This window comes from Anser brachyrhynchus (genome assembly GCF_964034855.1).
Source record: "Anser brachyrhynchus genome assembly, chromosome: 21".
Classification (NCBI taxonomy): domain Eukaryota; kingdom Metazoa; phylum Chordata; class Aves; order Anseriformes; family Anatidae; genus Anser; species Anser brachyrhynchus.
In genome coordinates, this window is record NC_137714.1 from 5,815,716 (window position 1) to 5,835,801 (window position 20,086).

The 20,086-nt window shown below is 59.2% G+C and overlaps 2 protein-coding genes across 13 annotated transcripts in view; one reads left to right on the plus strand and one right to left on the minus strand.

Moving 5' to 3' along the window:
- Nucleotides 1-15,822, plus strand: part of SAMD11 (sterile alpha motif domain containing 11) — a 173,293-nt gene extending 157,471 nt beyond the window's left edge. For all 12 annotated transcript variants that reach the window (XM_080563770.1, XM_080563769.1, XM_080563771.1 and 9 more), the window contains 6 exons: nt 2,345-2,460; nt 2,777-2,855; nt 3,103-3,809; nt 8,783-8,907; nt 12,652-12,762; nt 15,394-15,822. In XM_080563770.1, coding sequence (XP_080419896.1) covers nt 2,345-2,460; nt 2,777-2,855; nt 3,103-3,809; nt 8,783-8,907; nt 12,652-12,762; nt 15,394-15,642 — 1,387 coding nt within the window. In that variant the 3' untranslated portion in view covers nt 15,643-15,822. The remainder of the gene's footprint in view (nt 1-2,344; nt 2,461-2,776; nt 2,856-3,102; nt 3,810-8,782; nt 8,908-12,651; nt 12,763-15,393) is intronic.
- A 3,166-nt stretch (nt 15,823-18,988) lies between these two features.
- Nucleotides 18,989-20,086, minus strand: part of NOC2L (NOC2 like nucleolar associated transcriptional repressor) — a 43,120-nt gene continuing 42,022 nt past the window's right edge. The window contains exon 19 of the mRNA XM_080563795.1: nt 18,989-19,351. Within this exon, the coding sequence (XP_080419921.1) occupies nt 19,221-19,351 (131 nt within the window). The 3' untranslated portion in view covers nt 18,989-19,220. The remainder of the gene's footprint in view (nt 19,352-20,086) is intronic.

Genomic DNA, 20,086 nt, shown 5'->3' on the forward strand with positions numbered 1-20,086 from the left:
CACCAGAACCAGCGTGGGCTGCCGGTGCTGGCCGTGTGCGTGGCAGCAGGATCAGGCCCCCATCTCCCTCCCTCCCCAGCTGGAGCATCGCTCGCTCTCCGGTCCGTGCCGTGCCGCGAGCTGATCCCTGCTGTGCTGGGGAGCTGCGGGGCTCTGCTGGGAGCCGGAGGGACTGGCCGTGAGCAGCCGTGAATTCCTTCGGGATCGTGGCGAGCGCAGCATTAAGGTGTAAGAACAACCTCTGATTAACGCTGTGCTGCCACCAAAGGGGGAAATGTCCTTTTTTCCCCTGCCCAGCCCCGATCCCCATCACACAGCGTTGCTTCCTGGGTCTCCCCGCGGCTAAAACCCAGAGCCTCCCCTCATTTTTTAGCATCTCCCTATAGGTCCTGTGCCTGGGGCCGCTGCGCACCGCTCCCAGCACCAAATCCCCTTCCCTGCGTTTGCAGAGGCAGGGAGGACGCATCCACCGCTTGCCTGGCCGTGGAACAGTTAAAAGCGACTTGATTTCCTAAATTGCTTCTTATAAAACGACCAGCACGTCTGCCAGCCTCGTCTCCCCATGATTACAGCTAATTACGATCGAGCGGACACCTCCTAGCCCCCGTCATGCCGCTTTAATTGTCCGTTATTCATCTGCAGGCTGTCCGGGGTGGCAAAGCACTTGGCAGCCCAGCGACCGAGGCCTCGGCTAATTGTGAGGCCTCGGGGATTAGGGCAGGTGATTACACACTTCATGGTGTAATTACATAAGCATCGCTTGGCTGCTGCCCCGGCTCGGAGCCGAAGGTCACGCGCTGCGTTACCTGAGATTAATTGGAGCTGCCACCGGAGTGCGAGGTGCTGGCGGAGCGGTTATACGATTAGCATTAACATTTCAGCAGCGACGGATCGATCCGTGGCTCTCCTCCAGACACAGCGAGCTGTGCAATTAGTTTAGAGGAGAGCTAGGGGAGGAAGGAGGAGGAAAGGAGAGACGGGGAGACAGGCGGAGGAGAAGGGGGGGAGGCAGGGAGGAGGAGGAGGAATTTCAGAGGGGGCTTGCAGCCCGCCCGGTGCTGCCCATCAGCCTCTTGCAGCGTTTCGTGGTGATTTTCAGCGATTGCTGCACGGAACGAGGAGGAAACAACAACGGGAAGACCTAGGGAAAGGGCAGGCAGCGTTTCCTTGCGGTGCTCATTGGAAAGCTGGTGCTGCAGGGAGCCATCTGCCCGCCTCACCCCCAGGTCTCACCCCCAAATTCTTCTCGGCTGGCTTTTCACGAGCCCTGGGGGCAATCCGTCCTGAGCTGGGACGCTCACCTTAGCACCCCTCAGCCCCACGGAAAGGGGGAGCGCTCCTTGCCGTGAAGTCGCCCGCGCCACCCCACTCCCTTTCTCTCGCCCTCCGGTCTCTCCCGAAGCAGACTTTATAGGGAGACGTTGTAAAATGAAAATAAACGGCGCAGCACTTGGCTTTGCCTCTAGATGCCCTGGTGAAGGTAATAATGTTGTAAGTGGCCATCAAAAGGAATTAAGAGACATGCAGCCGGAAAGCAGAGATTTGCTTGCAGGCTCCCAGGACAGATTTGACTAATGGAAGAGACCTTGGCTCCTATTCCCTTCCTGCGTATTCTTTTTTTTTTTTTTTCCCCTCCTATTTTTTTCTGCAACAAGCAAGCAGGCTCTACCTGCCTTGCTTCTGGGCATTGTCCTCTTCCCCACCCTCAAACCTGCCTCTTCCAGCTTGCCAGTCACTTTCCACCTTCTCCAGCTCCCAAAATACTCCTTCCCACAGACCCCATGGCACTTTGAGCTCACGTCCCTCTCCCCAGCTCCCCTCTCTCCGCCTCACATCCCGCTTTTCTCGCCAGAACCGGGGATCATCCCTCATCCCAGCCAGGACAGAGATATCTGCGAGGCATCCCCGTGATGCCTTCAGATCTTCACAGCCCCAGCTCCTCAGATCTAGAAGGACTTTTTGGTTGTAAGGGAACTGAGACAGAAACCCAAGCTTGATGGGAGGCTTGATGAAAGGCAAGCGCAGCATCCTCAGCGTTGCGTTTGCCAGCTCTGGGCAGCCAGGGATGCTTTGAGCACCCAGCTGAGAGGAAATGTACTGGAGCAGGAGGGTGGGAGGCAGGTAGGACCTATGGCGTTTTGGCTGATTTCTGCCCCATCTGGTTCTGCTTTTCTTTATTTACTATTTTCTCCCTCTTTTCAAGTTTTACGTGTGGGAAATGGGCACCTTTCTTCTCTCAGCCCAGCCCCAAAAAAAGGGATGCTCTTCCTGAGCCAGGGTCCTCCTGTCGCTGCCGATGGAGCCTCCAGCTTTTCAACGTGGATTTCTTTTCTGATCCCCGCAGGGAGATATCCCACCCGCCGCCGCTGCTGTCGCCCCAGAACGCGCCCCATATCGCCCTGGGGCCCCACTTGAGACCTCCTTTCCTCGGGGTGCCTTCGGCCCTGTGCCAGACACCAGGTGAGTGCAGGAGGTGCCTGCGGTCAGCCAGGGAGGTGGGCAGGGTGACGGTGCTGGCTGTGGCAAGCTGTCCCTTAGCACAGGCACGTTTTCTGTGTTTCCCTGCTCTGTTCTGGCTGCCGTGCACTGGTGGGAGCAGGTTGCCTTCCCTTTTACTGTCCCCCCACCCTCCCTGGCCCCGTGTTTCAGCACAGGGTTGGGAATGAGTTGTGTTTTGGAAGCTCTCCTGCTCAGCCCTTTGGAGAGCTCGCCCCGAGTGAGCAGGGAGTCATTGCTGGGCTGAATAACCCCGTATCGTTGCCCTCCCTGTCCCCAGGTTACGGGTTCCTACAGCCGGCACAAGCAGAGATGTTTGCACGGCAGCAAGAGATGCTACGAAAGCAAAACCTGGCAAGGTAAAGAGCGCGGAGGGCGAGCCCTGCCCTTCTTTCCCTGCTAGCAGGCAGAGGGCTGCGGGGTGCTGGGCTGGGGGAGCTGTGCACAAGCAGCAGAGCGACATCCAGACGATCCCAATGGATCTGAGGGTGTGGGGACCGCTCTTGGAGATCCCCCGGGCTCTGCTTCAGCCGGGCTGCGGGTTAGCAAGTTCCTCCTGGAGCCCCCCCCCCCAGCGACCGTCCCCCTCTGCCTCTCCCCGCGCAGGTTGGAGATGTCGGCCGAGATCATCCGCCAGAAGGAGCTGGAGAACCTCCACAGGCAGCGGCTGCTGGCCGGCGACCCTCTGAGCCTCCACCCGGGCTTGCCCCCGGACCACCCGGCCCTGCGCAACGTGCACGACATCCCCGAGGGCCACCCGCTGCGGGAGGAGCTGTCCCGGCGCAACGCCATGCTGGTGCTGCGGCACAACAACGCGCCCCTGCTGTCCCTCAACCCCGGCGTCCCCAGCAGCGCCACGCCGCCCAAGGAGCAGCCGCGGCGGGGCAGCAGGAAGGCGGCTCAGCACCGCGCCGAGCCGCAGGGGCCGAGCGAGGCCAAGGAGCCGGCGGAGCCCCGCGGGGCGCGGGACGGGGCGCCGGACTGTAACGACGAGGAGATGAAGGACTCGGAGAGCGACGCGGACGTGAGCGACGAGAAGCCGGAGAGCCTGAAGGCGGAGAGCAGCGGCTCGGCCGCGGAGCTGAAGGAGTGCAAGGAGACGGGCAAGGGCTGCGAAGGGGCCAAGGAGCTGGGGGAAGGGGCCGCCGGCCCAACCGCGCCCTGCAGCTCGTCGAGCGCCGAATCCCCCAGCCACTTGCTTGGGCCGGGCATCAAAAAAAGCGAGGTGAAATACCTGCCGCCAGCCTCCATCCCGCCGCCCCAGCCGCTGCCCTTCGGGTTTCCCTACACGATGAGTCCGTACTTCCACGCAGGTGGGTGTGCCGAGCGGCCGCGGGGCTCGCTGAACGCGGGGCTCATCCCCTTGCCGTCCTGCAGCGTGCTCGTGGTGGCTCTTCTGCACCTTTTAATTAGAGGAAAGGCCCCCCCCCCCCCTTTGCACCAGAGCAAGTCAAGGGTGACAACGAGCACCAGCAGGGATGAAGCAAGGCCCAAGCACGTGAAAAAGGCGAGGGCGATGTGATGGGTTAAGGTGCCTTGCAATTTCAGGGACCTTCTCCAGGAGCCATGGTTAGGAGAGATGTAAAGGCAGCTTCAGGGAGAGGTGACACAGATGACTGTCGGCAAGGTGCTGCCCTACAAAGGGACGGGTCAGAGGTTTTGTGCCTGGAAGGGAGGCCGGAAAATCAGGAAAGGCTGTTGGGCTGCGCTCGTCTGGTGTTTAGCCAAAATCGTTCCTTCCCCTGCAGCGACTTGCCCATCGGATGGGACAGGCAGGCAGGGAAGCCGCGACCAGCTCTCCATCATCCCCAGCCAAAAGCCAAAGCCCGCTTCGGCTAATAATAATTAGCGGAGCAATTAGCAGGAGGCAGGAGCACGCGGAGGAGGGAGACCGGGGGGCACGGCACGCGGGGCGCCGAGCCTGCCTCCTCTCCATGCAGAGAGCCGCGGCGGCGGGGAGCGCGGCTGCCCGGCGCTCATTAGAGCTGCCTTCCAGCCAGGAAGGAGGAAGCGATTTTTCGATGACAGGCAGGTGGCCGGCGTGATAAATATTCCTGCTGCCGGGGGCTGCCGAGGCGTCCTCGCAGGAGCCCTTCTCTCCCGGCCATTAAGGGAAGAAGCACGGCTCCGGCGCGCGTCACCCACGCGAGGCTCTGCGGGGAGGCCGGGCTGTGCGCGGGCTCGCTCCCTCCCCCAGCAAGGCACGGGTTCCTGTAATAGCCCATTTATTATTATCACTTCGACTTTATATCACGAGCGTGTCTGGAGGCCTTGGCAGAGATGAGCGTTTCTGATTTTGCTCCTGATTTGTGGAGCCCGCTCCAGGTCTCTTCCTGAGGGCGGTTTTGCTTTTGGCGAGCTTCGCTCGCGGTCGTGGCTGCTAAAATCCTGCCTGCTTGCAGGAGGGCAGCACCGGGCTCGGGCTCCCGTGTGCCAGGTGCCGTGTGGTGCCAGGAAAAGCTCCTGGTTTGGGATGAGGGCGCATCCCCTGCAGGTGGGGGAGCCGGGAGGAGAGCTCAGCCGCTGAAATACCGAGGGCTGCATTGATCCAAGCGCTGCAGGGACCCTGGGCCGTGCCAGGGTAGTGTGCAGCAACAACAAAAAAAAACAACAAAAAAAAAAGGGTTTTGGCCCTTGAGGAGCGGCTCTTGGAGACAGGCAGGCAGGCAGAGCTGCACCAACCTCCCCCCTTGTGCCAAATAAATCCCCAAATACTTTGGAGGGCTGCTCTGCTCCTTTGGCCTGGCTGGTCCCGGCGCTGCGCCGCTGGTGTCGGAGAGTGCCGGCTTTGTGGCGTGAGACAGGTAACGCGGCCGTGGGCTGGGAGGCAGAGCGGGGAGAGCAGCAGCTGGCTGGAAATGACGGCCGAGCCACGGCGGCTCCTCCAGGCCTGCAGCAAGGGAGCTCCTGCTGCGGAGGCAGGGAGCCGCTCGGCGTCCCCGCCGGGAGGAATATTGACGGCAGGCAGAGCCGGGTCGATTCCCGCAGCCGCCTTCTGGGGACCTGGCGGCTGCCGCCTGACCTCATCTCGCCAAGGTTTCAGCAGCCCTGCTCCCCTCCTCCTCCTCCTCCTCCTCCTCCTCCTCCCGACGTCGACGAGGTGAAGGATGGAGCGTGCAGGAGGCTAAAATCCTCGCATCGATCCGGAGGCTGGAGAGCAATTAACGGGAGGCTGCCGGTGCTGCTCTGTGACCCGCACCCAGGGTGTGCAGGAAGGGGGTGCAGGGGTGGGTTTGGAGGGGGAGCAGTACAGATCGAACAGCACAACCCCCCCCCCAAAGGGGGCTGCCCCCCCAGCGGGTCAGCTTTGCGCACCGGTCCCCCGCTGGCACCCGAATCACCTCCTGCAGCGCCGGGGGCAAAAACTTGTCCCCGCAGCTCTCCCTCACCCGTTCTGCCTTCGGCTTCCCTTCCAAAGCAGCTGGACGTCAGGAGGAGGGAGAAAAATTATAAATGGATTGCGGCCGAGGCGGCGAGGGCTTGTACGTGGACACCTGCCCACGAGCCCAGGCCGATGAATCCTTCCCGCTGCCTCCACGCCGGGCCCCATCTGGAGAGCTGCTCTGCAATCCATTAGCAGCCTCCCAGCCCGTCATTTATCACGGGGCGAGGCGGGGGGGGCCTGGCAGGGAGTAGCTGCTGCCCTTTCTGCGTGCTGGCGGGCCGGCAGGCCCTGGTGACATGTCATTATGGCACCAGACGGCGCGTCCCCTCGAGCCGCTGGGCACCCATTTGTTCTCGTTCTCCGAGCTGCCGGAGCGGGGGGCAGCCCTCGGTGGGGGCAGGATGGGACCCCCCCGAGCAGCGAGCTCCAGAGCCCCGGCTTGGGGTGCTGAGTACCTGGGGTGCGATGGAGCCTGCTGCAGCCACGGGGAGCCTCGGGGCTTTCCTGCAGGGAGCGGGGCTGGTTTCCCACTGGTTTCACTGGGAAGAGGCGTCCTCCGTCCGGCTTTTAGGTTCCACACTGCAGGAATTGCTCGCAGGGCAGAGCCCGAAGCGTGGCTCTTTGCCTTCCCCTCCCACCAATATTTCCATCAGTCGGTGCCTGTGTTTTCCCGGTATAAACGGGAAGGGAAAACAAACTGAGATAAATCGTATTTCTCCGCGTGGGTACGTGGAAAATCTTTCTTATTCCCACCCATTCCCTGTCTTGCCCTCGCTCTGTCGCTGTGCCTTATGCCTGCATGCATCTCGACCTCTCCCTTGCTTTCATCTGGGGGGAAACGGGGGCAAAGGAAGGAAAACCAGAGAGGAGAGGGCTCGTGGGGGGGCTGCACTTGCACCAACCCAGCCCTGCGGGTGACAGCGGTGGCCCTGCACAGCACCCTGCCCCGGTGCGCGCTCAGCGCCGTGGGTACATGGCTGCGTCCCTGGGGGGCTCCCGGCCGGGGGGCACTGCCAGGCCCCCTCCCCGGCTGCCTGCAGGGCTTGTTCCCGAGCACCGGGCGGCTGCGCTGCGATCCCTGGCTGGCTTTTGGAGCGCGGAAGTGCCTCGTTTTGGAGGAGCTGGCTGTTACGGGCAGGTCCCCTCGGAGACGCTCGCTCTGGCTGCGGCCGGAGGCGTCTCGCCCCAGCGCTGCCCGTGCCTGGAACAACTGAGTGCGGCTGTGCTGCTGTGAGTGCGGCTCCAGTTCCTGCCCTCACCAAGCCGCGGCCGCCCTTCCAAAAAGCAGAAAGAGGATTGCCTTGCCCTGGGAAAGAGCAGCCCAAAACGGCAAAAGAAGCGGCGGGGGGAAAGCCCTCAGCCCTGTGGGTGTTTTGTGAATTTTAACAATGCTCGTCTCCCAGTCCGAGGAGCACCCGGAGCTGCCTGGACACCGGCGGGGTCCCGGACGAGCCGTGGGTGCAGCGGGATCGAGCACCTTCCACGCTCGGGGTGGGGACAGGAGAGGGGCCGAGGGGTGCTGGTGCCCCCCGTGCGCCGGAGGCGATGCCGGCAGCGGGAAGCTCGGGGCAGAAAGGCGCTGGAAGCGGTGAGGTGGCGACTGCCGGCGCCTTGTGCGGGCTGCTGCTGGGTGGAAAGCATCGTCCTGGCACGGGAGCGCGCTCTGCGAGTCCTCTCCTTTCCAAGGTCCACCCTGGACCTCGGTGGCTTTGCCAGGCAGCTGCTGGAGCCCCCGTTTGGGGTTCCCCGGTTTGTGGCTCTGCCGTTTGCGCTCCCCACCAGGACTTTCTGGGTGCCGCTGTGCCCTCGGGCTGCGGCCGGAGGTGCCGACGGGCGCCGAGGAGCCGCAGCGCGGGGCCGTGTTCCTGGTGCTGCTCCAGAGCCTGGGGGACAAAACACAAACCTACAAAAAGGATGATTTTGTCAGGATAAACCCCTGGGAGAAGTATTTTTGGGGGTAATTTGTTGCTTCGTGCCCTGACGTGTAGCATTTATGTCCCTTGTAAACTTTCACCCTGCCCAGCACAGCTCAGGTCCTTGTCAATGACCCAGCTGACGCCGTGCAGTGGCGAGTTCCTCACGTTAATAACGCTTTATTTTTTTCCCCCCAAAGTGGCATTTTCTGGAAATGGGTTTCTTCAGTGCTTGTGTGCGTGTCCTTCCGTGTGCTGTGGGAGACGGGAGGAACCTGGCTGGCTCTTCCCTCCCTCCCTCCTTATTCCTGTGCCTCTCTCTCGGCTCTGTTGCGATGCCCCTGGGGGTGTCAGGAGCCGGGGGCACCCGCAGCGCTTCTCCCGTTGCCCCCGTGCCGCTGACACGGCTGGGACCCAAACACGCTTCGCAGCGCTGCCGTCTCGGCCAGCCAGGGCCGGTGGGACGGACGGACGGACGGACAGACGGACACACAGGCGGCGTGTCGGGCTGGGGACGTCTCCGTGCCGTGGGGCCGGGGCCGGTTGGCATTCGGAGCACGTAGGCAGGAGCGGGGCTGGGGGAGAGAAGCCCCCGGGGCAGGCGGTGTTCCGCTTTGCGGCGTGTGCAGAAACGCTCCTCGGGGGTTTGGTTTTTTTTTGTTTTTTTTTTTTCCTTCCTTCTTTTCGCCGCCCTCCCCCCCCCATCTCTTCCCTGCAGCTGAAGAGCATTAAGCACATGAAATGCATTAGCTGGGATTTTTCCTTCCCCCTTGCCCCCCCCCCCCCCTTTCCAAGCTGGGGACCTCCAGGAGGAAGAGGCCTATGAATTGACCCTGCCCAGCGCTTTAATTGACAGGTCATTAAAGATGAATGTGCGGCTAGAGAAAAATATTCAGATTGCAGGCTAGTTGTTGTCCGTGTGGGATTTTAATGATTTATGTTTCTTTCTCCTCCCCTCCTTCCCCCCCCCCGACTCCGAACGCTGCAGGCACCATGGGAGGTCTGTTTCTGGATGGCGAGGAGAGCCCCGCGCTGGAAGACATCAGCAAATGGACAGTGGAGGACGTGTGCAGCTTCGTGTCCAACTTGTCCGGCTGCACCGAGTACACTCAGGTAAAGCACCCTCCAGCCCCAGCAGCCTCCCGGCCGTGCCTCTTTCTCCTCGCGCTGCCCGTCCCCATGGGTGTACGTCCCGGAGCCCCGCGCTCCCCGTAGCTCGTGTTTCTGGCGGATCGCTAAATAACTCCTTGCTGCCGGTGCCGGCCCCAGAAGCAGCGGTGGGCGTTGGGGGTGGACAGCGGGGGGACACTGAGGAGGGAGAGGGTGGGAGCAGGGTAAAGCTGGGAGCTTTGAGCTCTCCTCCCGCGCCCAGAGCGCCGTGGGGCAGAGCAGGGACAGGCCCTGGTGTCACAAGCATCCCCGTAACCTCCGTGCGCACGCTTTGGAGTGATGCTGATGGTGATTTTTTTAAGCTCATCCTAGAATTGCTGTTGCTATTCCATCAGCGCTGGGGGGGGCTTCGTGAAGCCCGCTCGGTGTGAGGTCGCGAGGTGCAGTACAAAAACCAGCCCCGTGTTTTTGGCTTCCGCATCTGCTGGAGCCCATTATCAATGCCCCATTGAGAGCGCACCGACGGCGAGGGCGCAGATTCCTGAGCTGTCTGGGACAGCCTCGTAAAGGGGGTCCAGTGTGCTTGGAGGGGGGGGGAGAGAAAGCAGCAGATAGAGAGGCAAAGGGCCAGCGCCGAGGACAATCCTGCCTTTCAGCAGAGACGCATCCGAGGCTGAGAACGGATCTCAGCAGGGAGGAAGGAGCAGGATTGGGCTTTCCGGACACGCAGCTCCAAGAGGAGCTTCCCCGACTGGCAGCAAGGGAGGGCAAGGCTCTCCTTGGGCATCCTGGCTGGTTGGAAGTTGGTTGCCAAAAAAACCCATCCTCCAAAAAAAAACCCTTGCCTCTTCAGTGCGTTAGGAAGAAGTTGTGCCCCCCACGAGCCCTTCTGAGAAGGGTAAGGCTCAGCACCCAGCTCCTGCTAGGGCTGTGGCGTGCGTATGGGGCTCTACACGAGAGATTCCCTTTAGGTCCTCCTGGTGTTGGCGTGTGCCCTGCGGAGAGGTGCATGCACCTCGCCCCGAGGGGATGGGGAAGCTGGGACACGGCCTTTTATTTTCCATATGGAAACCTGGAATTGCCCCACAGCTCCCTTTAACTCCCAGGTGATGGGATAACGTGCTTTCACTCCCCAATCTCTTTCCTCGCCCCCTAAACCCTGACGTTAATCCCATCACAACGTGCTTTGTTACCACCACCTGTAAACCAGGGCTGCTTCGGAGCAAACACCTGTGCGTGCATGCAGAGGCAGGAGTTAGGAAGGGGAACGCTTCTCATGGAGGTGCAGTACACACAGTGTTCCCTAGGAGGAAGGAGAGGGGTTTGGGCTCCCCGTGGCTCAAGGTGTCTGGCTCAAGGTTTTGGCTGGCTGGGGACCTGCAGGGGGAGAGGCAGTGGGTCTGTGCGTGGAGGGGAGCTCGGGGGCTGCTGCTGGTGGGGACGGCGAGGGATGGGGTCAGCACGTACCCGTGTGCTGATTGTTTGCGGGGCAGGGACGCGAGCCCAGAGGAAGGCTCCCGACCCAGGCACGCAGCTGCCCACGCCAAGAGAGCGCCCTCGGCGCGGCGGCACTGCGCCCTGCCCGCGTTCCCACAACAGGGATGGGAATAGGGGATGGGAAGTGAAGTCGCCTGGGAGCCGGTGGGAGGCGTGCAGGAATCCTTCACGCAGCCGCCTCGCAGGAGGCTCATCCATCCAGTTCCTCCTTGCGTGCCAGCCCCTGGTGCACCGGCGGGGAGAAATCAATTGCTCGCCGAGACAAAGGTTCGGCGAGCTCGGCGCGCCGCGAAAATGTTTCACGATAACAGGGGTGGCTCTAAACAGCCTCGTGTCGTGCCCTCGCTACGTTGCGTTTTGCTGGGGGTGCGTGGTTTAAAGGGGTTTTTATGTGCCGCGGTTATACGCTCAGCAGGTTTTTTACTCTGTGAAAACGCCGGCGTTTGGGGGGACCCAGCTCCGGGGCTGCGCGTTGCAGAGCCGCTTGTTCCCGTCTCCAAAGCCACAGCTGCCGGGGAGGTCTGGCACCGGCCCGCAGGCTGCTCCTGCCAGGAAAAGCCAGCGAGAGCGTGGTGGTATGCGGTGCGCGTAGAGCCGCGGCGCAGGCAAACAGGAAAACTTGAGCAGAAAAAAACAAAAGTCGCCGTTTCTGCTCCCGGCCCCCGCCGATCTTCGGCTTTGTCCCCGCCGCGGGTCGGGACCTGCGGGGCACCCGAGGGCGACGCTGTTCTCAAGCCCAGGCTTTTCGTGCCGGGTTTTAGCGCCGAGCGGAGGGAGGCAGTTGGCTCCCAGCCACGCTGGCTTCGCAGGAAGGAGAAGAAATGGGTATATTAAGTTTCGTGAGGTCAAGGAGCAGAAACATGCGCTGCAGTCAGGAGCGGCTTTGCTGGTGGAGTCCAGCAATAAAAAAAAAATAAAAGGTTCGCAGCAGCTCAGCTGCCGCTCTGAAGGGATGGCTCTGGGCTAGGGGCTGCTGAGAATGAAGCCGTTAGAGGAAGATGAAAATTCCCCTCGCCACTGTGCTCAGTGAGGGCACGGCTGTGCAAAACCACCACGCGGCGAGGCGGCAGGATCGGGCCCCGCAGGCGGCTCGTTTGGGCAAGCCTCCAGCGCGAGCCGGGCTGTGAGAAACGCTGCGGAGCGGAGGTGGGGTTGGGTTAAAAAAAACCTAAAAGCACAACAAAACAGGCCCTGAGCTGACATCCCCCGAATGCTGGCAGCTTCTGCTCGCACCGTGGAGCCCGGGCGTCCGGAACAAGCCCCGGGGGAGCCGGGTGCAAGCACAGCCCTGCTCTGCCTACAAGGACCGGGGCAGTACGCTCACGTAGCCAGCCCTTAACCTTTACAGCACCTACTAGGTGGGAAACTCCAGCACGACCCTGTCAGTTGAGATAGATGGAGGCAAAATAGGACTTTTTTTTCCTCCCCCCGGCTGTAAGACTGCGTTCAAATGGTGCGGTTTTGCATCGCCGGGTGCGTTGGGATGCCTTGCTATGAAATTGCCCTTTTTATGGAGTAGCCTGGCTGCCGTGGCTGTGAGGTGTGTGGCTGCCCTGCACCCGCTCTGCTTCGCTCAGCTGCCGCGGCGCTGCAGGGGGGATCTAACCCTAACTGCAGGGGGTAACCAGCAGCGTGTGCCCCACAGCGCTGGTGGCGTTTTGTCTGGTGATTTTTTTTGGAAAACGAGCAGCTTTGAGCAGGAAATGCGTGACCAAGAAGTTTCTCCTCCTCACCTGCATAGACCTCACTGCAATGCTGTTGGGCTGCTGGGGCAGCTTTTTCCAAACAGCCACGAAAAAAAAGGTGTGTGATGTAGGATGTGTCAAAAATTTAGCTTCGTATGGTGTCGTCTGTCCTTCTTCTGGAGTTGGGATAGGGCCTGGGACGTGTCTCATCTGTTTCTCACCCAGGATCATACGCGGTCAGCTGGGCTTACTCATCGAGGTGCTCTTACACATGGCTGGGTGCTGACCTGGGGGAATGCTCCTGAGCGAAAAGGGGAAAAAAAATATCACCTCCCAGCCCAATATTTGAAAAAAAATGTTATTGGTTTATTAAAACTAGCCCACCCAACAACCTTCATGCACCTTGCCACGTCTCCATTTATGCGTTGGCTCCGGGCTGTGGATTCAGGATGTTTAATACGGGTGTGGTGAGGGATCTTCTGTCCCAGCCGTGGTGCAGCAGGCGGGGGGGAGCCCCTCGGCCAGCTCCCTGCCACTGCTGAGCCTGGCCCCTGGTTTCCCGCAGGTATTCCGCGAGCAAGCGATCGACGGCGAGACCCTGCCCCTCCTGACGGAAGAGCACTTGCTGAACAACATGGGGCTGAAGCTCGGCCCTGCGCTGAAGATCCGCTCACAGGTAGGACCGGTCCCACCGCCGGGCGGTACCAGGTGGCACAATTTAAGGTCGTCCCCAGCTGGAGCAGCGCCGTCGGGGGCCCTGGTTTAGTGACTCCCATTTTCCAAGCAATAATTGTTTAGTTATTTCATTTGGGTTTCGGGAGCGCTTGCGCTGGCCTCCAGAAATGGTGCATGTGCTCATCAGTCACGCAGCGCTTCCGAGGCAGACAGCACGGGCAGCGTGCTGCAAATAGCTCGGGACGGGGATGCAGAGGGAGCCTAAATCGGCCCCGCTGCGGCGAGGCGAGGTGCTTGTGGCTGGCCCCACAGCCGCGGCCCGGAGGGAGAGCAGCTGCAGCCAGACAGGGGAGGCAGGGGATGCCAAATCAGCTCCACCTGAAAATAGCCTGCAGGGACTTAACCGGGTGAAGCCATTTCGGGAAACGTGTTTTTGTTCTAGACTGACTGCAGGGCCTTTTGCTGCTTGTCTCCCTTGTGTCCAAGTGGCTCTGGGCAGCTCCCTTTTTGGGAGCTGGAGGCACCAAGGCATTTAGCAGGCTCAGCATCAGCTGGTGAGCGCTTTCCCTCCCCGGTGAGTAACGAACAGCCAGCTCTGCCCCTCCTCAGCCAGCTCTGCCCCTCCTCGGCTGCGCTAGCAAGCGCCTGCTGAACGTTTCTGTCCCGGGCTAGGCAGAGCTCACCGGGCTCGCTGCTGGCCGGGGCCCGTGCTTGTGGTGTTCACTTGCGCTGTGACACATGGGCAGTAGGAGCTGCGTTTGCCTCTGTTGCTTTAACCAAGTTCTAGGGGAACTGTATTTCCTTCCCAACAGACCAGTTTGCTCCTGTAGCACTATTACTTTAAAGAAATGCCAATCCTCCCCAAAACACCTTTATTTATTTATTTATTTTTTCCTGACTTGGCTCCCAGCTGACCGTGGAGGTTTGCTTTCCGTAGGTCGGGTCACCGCGACCCAGTACAGTTGTCTCCAACTGGAGCGTCTTTTGGCCACAAAGCTGGCCAAGCAGCTCTGCTACAGCTGCTTTTTGTTTTTTCCCCATCCATCCAACAAGCGGCAAACAGCTTCTGACACCCGGCAGGACCGGGCTGGGCTGTGGGGTGCCAGCATGCAGCTGGTTGTGCCAGCGCCACGCGTGTGCACGTCCCTGGGCTGCACGTGGAGCGTCACTGCCCTGGCGTAGCTGCCCTGATCCACGAGCTGCGCGTTTGTTAGATTATGTTAAAAACAATAAGAGAACCTTTACTGCTTTCCCTACAGCCCTCACTGTTTATGAGGGGGCTAATAAAAAGGTTCTGTGGGCAATTGTTCCCCGTGGGTCAATTCAGTAGGAAATAAAACTCTTATGTTTCTTAAAAACCAGAGAATGCCAAATAGCTCACAGACATACTTAGATTGGCTTTGCTGGGGGGGGGGGGGGGGGGGGGATATGAGATATGGGCTGAAGCTCGAAAAAGCCTGCTTCGATTTAATCAATAGTGTTTAAAGGTCTCTAATAAGGCAGGGGCTGGGGGGGGGGCAGTAAGTGGGGGAGCAGAGTCCTGATGTTGCTAACTGAATAATGCCCCAGTTGTCTGGTTTGAGCACAAGCCTGTGTTTTTGTTTAAGCCTAAATGTGAACCAGCTGTGTAGGTGCTGGAAAGTTGTGAGGCCTTTGGCCCTTGCTGGGAGGCAAGAACTGCTGCAGGAGAGCTTTCTCCGGAGCTGCAGAAGGGAGAGGCTGCAGGCTTACAGCTTCCTGCGCTGCTAACAGAAGCCACCCTGTAGCCAGATTTTTTTTTTTTTTTTTCCCCTCTCCCCCTCTTCCCAGTAGAGCAATTCCTGCTCTTCAGAAGTGGGCACCATGTGCTGGCCTGCAGACAGCTTACTGGTGGTGTGGGGCTAGCAGAAGCGTTGTGTTCGCTCAGTGGTGCCTGCTAATGGGATCACCGACGAGGCAGGTAGTGGCAGCTGGCCTCACCCCGTACTCGAGGCAGCTGCCCACGGGCTGCCCCCAAAGCCTGGTGCCGCAGGGCGCACAGGGACGGATGCTTCCCACCGCTGCGTTTCAGCTGGGGGCCACGCAGAGCACCGTCACTTGGCCCTGCAGCCTTACCTAGGTACGGGCTCCAAGCGCTCCAGGTTTCCACAGCCCCTTTCTGAGACCCCGAGCATTTCAGGGGCTGGATTGGGGTCAGCAGTGGGGGTTCAGGCTTGCTTGCAGCCTGGAACTCAGCAAGGCCTCCGGCGTTGGACACACGCAAACCACACCGCAGGGGAAGGTCCTGCGCTGCCCATCCCAGCACGTCTTTAGCCTGTGAGAGGTGAGCAGGGCTCCAGCTGCATGTTGGTGCTCTTTATGAGCCACACACCAAAGCGCCCAGCACAACACGGAGCACGCCGGCACAACAGAGCCCTTTAGAAAAAGGGAGGGGGGAAGAAATCTTCCCTGGTCTTCTCCAGTATTTCACCAAGGGGGTTTTGGTGCATCAGGAGTAGCAGCTCTTCGTTCAGATGGTGTAACCTAGCCTTTCTTTTTGGATTACAGCCCCTGGGACGCGGCAGGACAGCGCAGCCCCTGCGGCTTCCTGAAGCCGGGTTGCACGCACTCAGCCCTTTAACCCCTGCGTTTACTTTCTGTTTTTTTTCGCTAGGTCGCCAAGAGAGTGGGCAGAGTGCTGTACATGGCAGGCTTCCCCATGGCTTTCCCTCTGCAACCCCCCGGTTTGAGGCCTCCGGAGCGGGACCTGCCCCCCGCCGACCTGCGGCCGTCCTCCACGGGCAGCGTGGCCTCGCCCTTCAGCAGCGGGCTGCCCTCCGCCAGCCGCATCTCACCAAAGCAGGAGAACGGCAACCCCGCCATCCTCGCCGGGCTCAACGACACCACGAAACCTCCCTCCTAACTGCAGGCCGGCTCGGGGCTGCTGCTGGAACTGAGCTTCAGTGGGGGAAAGCGAAGGGACCGCGGTGCGAGAGCAGGAGAGCCTCCCTCAGTGCGCGACGCGGGAGCGAGGAAGGGAGGTTTTTACTTTTTTTTTTTTTGGATGCATTTGCTTTTTTGTTTAAAAAAAAAAAACAACAAACACGGACGTTTTAAAAACTGTAAAAAAGGGAAGGAAAGAAAACTATCCAAAGACGTATCGAGACGACACGAGTGAAGAGGAAGACTATGCTGGAGGCCAGCAGCGGTTCCCCTTCCCTCCACACCCCTTCGCGCTCACCGGGCTGATGGGGAGCTGGGGCCGTGGAGGAGCGCTCCTCTTCGCCTTCCGAGCCACACGGCTTTCAGGAACTCCTGGCAGTGACTCCGAGCAGGGCCAGGGACCGGGCACTGCTCCTCCCAAAGGTACTCTGCGCCCCCGAGCAAAAAGCAACCCACGGAAACGGCAAGCACCCGCCTTCCCGAGCAGCTCCTCCTCCCTGGAAACTGTACTCAGTTCCTCATTCAGGTGTCTATGCATCTCTAGCGACTTTTAAAACAATACCAAAGACAGACAAAAAAAGAAAAAAAAATAGAAAAAAAAAACTAAAAGGCAAGTTCCGGTCCATGTTTACTTCAGTGTGGATGGTACGGCACAGGCGGCTCGCTGCCGTCCCTCGGCTGGGGGCTGCCCTCTCCCCGGCGCCTTTTCCTTGCAGCACACACCCGGGAGGACTCTGCCCGCGCTCCAGCCCCGCAGAGCTGCTTTTTTTTTTCCTTCGTTTTGTTTTAAATAAGAAAAAAAAAGTGTGTGTGTGCTTAGGTGGGACGAAGGGTCACAGGCCTCACTCCAGCGTGGCCCTCTCCCTCTGTCGCGTGTACTACGGACTCGTTTCTACATTTGGTTTATTTTTTTTTTGTTTGTTTGTAGGGTTGGTTTTGTTCCTTTTAAAGCCTTGTTACAGAGGTGGATGTAGTTGCACATTCTGGCCTGCTGTGGACCATGAGACGGATACCTGTGCGTTCCCAGAGGAGGGGGAGGGATGCTGGGGGTGGGGGGGGGGTCAGGCTAAAAACCAAGGGGCAGAGTTTTTACTACTGTGAATGAGATGGTAACTCCTGGGGGTGACCCCCTGTGACTTGTACAGTTGTGAGCAACAATCACATGTGGTACTTTTCTCTCTCTCTCTCCTCTTTTTTTTGTTTAAACGTTGCACGTGCTGCCGTTTTTTTCTTACAAAATAGCTTGGTGGTACATTAGCTTCTTTATATTGTAAAAAAAAAAAAAATTGTCATTATCCATCACATCACGATAAAAATGCTTTCCAGCAATCAGTTTAAATAAAAAAGAAAAACACTTAATTTACAAATGGTACCTGGCTTCATGAGCCCCTCGTGGATGGCTGCTTTACCCAAGAAGCCTCCTTTGTTGTGTGCACGCTTACCTGAGCCGTACGCATCACTGCCGGGGGTGGGAACTCGGTGTTAAATGGCAAAAAACTCCTTGCCCAGCTAAGTTAAGGGAAATGAGGAAGAAACAACCTCTTTCTTTTGGAGGAGAAGGTAAGCTAAACCTTTTTCTTGTAGTTCGGGCCCTACAAGCCTCATCCCCGCAGCCACATCGCGGGCTCCCAGCTGTCAGTGCCCGGGGACACCGGCTGCGTTACCAGGTAGGGAACCTCACTCTGGAGCAATCCTGCCCCCTGCTAAAGCAGCAGGTGCTCAGCCCCCCCCTCAGGGCGCTCTAAATAATAAATAAATAATAATAAATTATTAATTTCTGAAGATCCTTCCTCCTCCTTACGGGACAAAGGGTATCCGGGTACATGTTTAGGGAGGACAGGACTAATAATTATTGTAACTACAGCTGGGGGAAGAAAGAAACCACACCGCCCTTTCTACCCCTAAGCTCCAAAAACCATAATGAACTGTGAAGGAAACAGAACCAGTTCCCCCACAAGGCTACTACAGCAGTGATTTACCTGTTTACCTGCATAGCAGTGACGTTTGAAAGCAGAACAGGAGCAGCACTGGGTGCAGGGCAGGAAGAGCGTAATTACAGCTTCACGTACACCGAGCTGTTATCACTTACGGGTGGGGTGAACGGGAGAACACCAGCCAGGCTACAAGACACGTGGCTTGACTGCTCCTTTTTATCTGCAATAAGGGAACGCTTCTGAGCTGTGGTTAGTCCTGCGCCATGAAAATAGAACTTTAAAAAAAATATATTTTAAATGTTTTAAAAAAAAAAAACAAAACGTCTTCTTGTGGTGTGCCTGGAGGGGAACACGTAGGCAGTGCAGCAGGCAGCGATGAACAGGCCCGTGCAGGCAGCTTGGCCACCCCAGCGCTGACAGCTAGCTAGTGGCCTCACAGAATGGGGACAGAGGAATACAGATAGCATTTAGTCCTGCCCCCCCATCTTCCTTTCAAAAAAAAATAATAATCTGCATTAAGGAAAAAATGCTCTTGAAAGGCACGGTTAATTTTCAGGAGTGATTTTGTCAGATACACTGAGAACACTTAAACTTCTACCGCTCAGCAAATCCCCCTATTTCCAGTTTACCTGCCAAAGAAACGTTTCCGAGCTGCCAGTCCTGCAAACTCCGGCCTCGAGAGAGCTGTTTGCGTTTTCCCAGCAGAACACGACCTGGAGCTGCGCGGTGCCCTCCCGCGAGCACCCCTCCTGCAGGAAGACCCAGACCGAGCTGCTCCCCGCTGCCGTGGGCGGCCGGTTTGGAGGGCGGGAGCGAGGCAGGCTGCCCGAGGCGTGCTGCGGTCCGACCGCTGTTTGCAGGGCTCACAGCCAGCAGCCGGGCGCGTTCCCCGTGCCACCGCGGGACTGTCACAAAGCACAGGAGCAGCCTGGGTGCCCCTTGGCTCACCAAGCACGCGGATCCTGGGTATATCCAACAAATCCTGGGCAAATCCTACATTTTTTCTGATGTGAAAAGCCTATTTCCTACGTTATTAGCTTCGCCTCTTCTTGCTCCACGCTGCTCGCGCACCCTCCCTTCTCCGCCCACATCCCAAGGCTTATTATTTCAGGTTACCGCACACGCGGTATCCTTACAGCCTGCGCGTCTGCCTGATCTGACCGAGCTGCCTCTGACGTTGCCGGTAAAGGCTTTCCGCTTGCAGCGAGGACACAAAGCCCTAAACGCTCTGCGCACTCCTTGAGGACCCTTGGCTAAAGAGAGGGTTTGGGGCAAGGGCCCGGAGCAAAACGGGGGGGCTGAACAGGCAGGAGGCCCCTCAGACACAGGGTCTGCTCCTTCCCCTGGCCAGCAGAAGCTGAAATGGGACCCTACATTATTTAAAGCAGGAGATTTAAATGAGGGCTTTTTATTACCTACGCCGAGAAGTTTTACTGGCTTTGAAGTGCCCAAAAACGTTACCAAAAATATATAGTCGGTAGAAAAAGCTTGAAAAGTCCAAGCAGCTGCTTTGCCGTGTCACCGTTAACAGTCCTTGGTGGCACCTGGGGCTGGGTCCCCCCCTTACCACCTCCTGGAGACCAGCTGGGGGGGGTCCGGCGGGGCTGTAAGGGCCAAGAGGTGCTCAGTCCTCATCGGAGAACGCCAGGTCCTCCACAACGTCCTCGTCGCCTTGGGCCAGCTGCTGGAGGTCAGCCCGCGACAGCCCCCGGGGGCCGGGCCTCTGCTTCTGCTTGCCCTCCGTGCTGTCGTCCTCTGCGGGTGGAAAGAGAGAGAGAGAGCGAGGTGTAAATCCTGCTTTACTGGGGGGCAGGTGGAGGCAACTCATCGCTAATTAAGCCCAGACACTCGTTAATTTACTGGCAGCGCTGCAGCTCCCCGATAGCGGTAGGTGAGCGCTGCAGGGCGCAGCACCGGCTCTGGGGAGCTCGGGGAGGGAGGAGGGAGGGGACGAGGCAGGCAGTGCCCCCAGCCGTCTGAGCAGCCTTCCCCCTTCGGAGATCCCCCTGGGGGGCGAGGAGCTGACAGAAAGGAGCTGTCGCAGGTACCTGCAAGGCTCCCAGACGTGAACCTGGCCCCGAGCTCCCTCCTTTTGGAGCGGTGTTTTTAATAAACGCAGCGGAGAGCTGGTTTCTGGGGGCTGTGCAGGACTCTACACGTTCCCCTTCCCGGGGCAACCTCCCAGAAGCGGGGCTGGAGCTCCCCTGGCCCTGCGGACCATCCCGCTGAGCCCCTGCCGGCACCGTGCTGGCTCAGCGCCGCTCCCTCGGAGCCTCTGGCTCTCCCAAAAGGACAAAAAGCCACCTCCGGCTACCCGGACCGGGCTGGGTGCTCAGGACAGCTCACGGTGAAAACCCCACCGGTGGCACCGAAGCACCAGGTCTCCCAGCCCCCAAGGGAGGCTGCTTTTCCCCAAGCGTGCCTGCGTGCAGCGGTGGGCAGGGAGGAGCAGCGCTCCCTCGTTCTCCTTGCCAGCGCTGTCGGAACTCG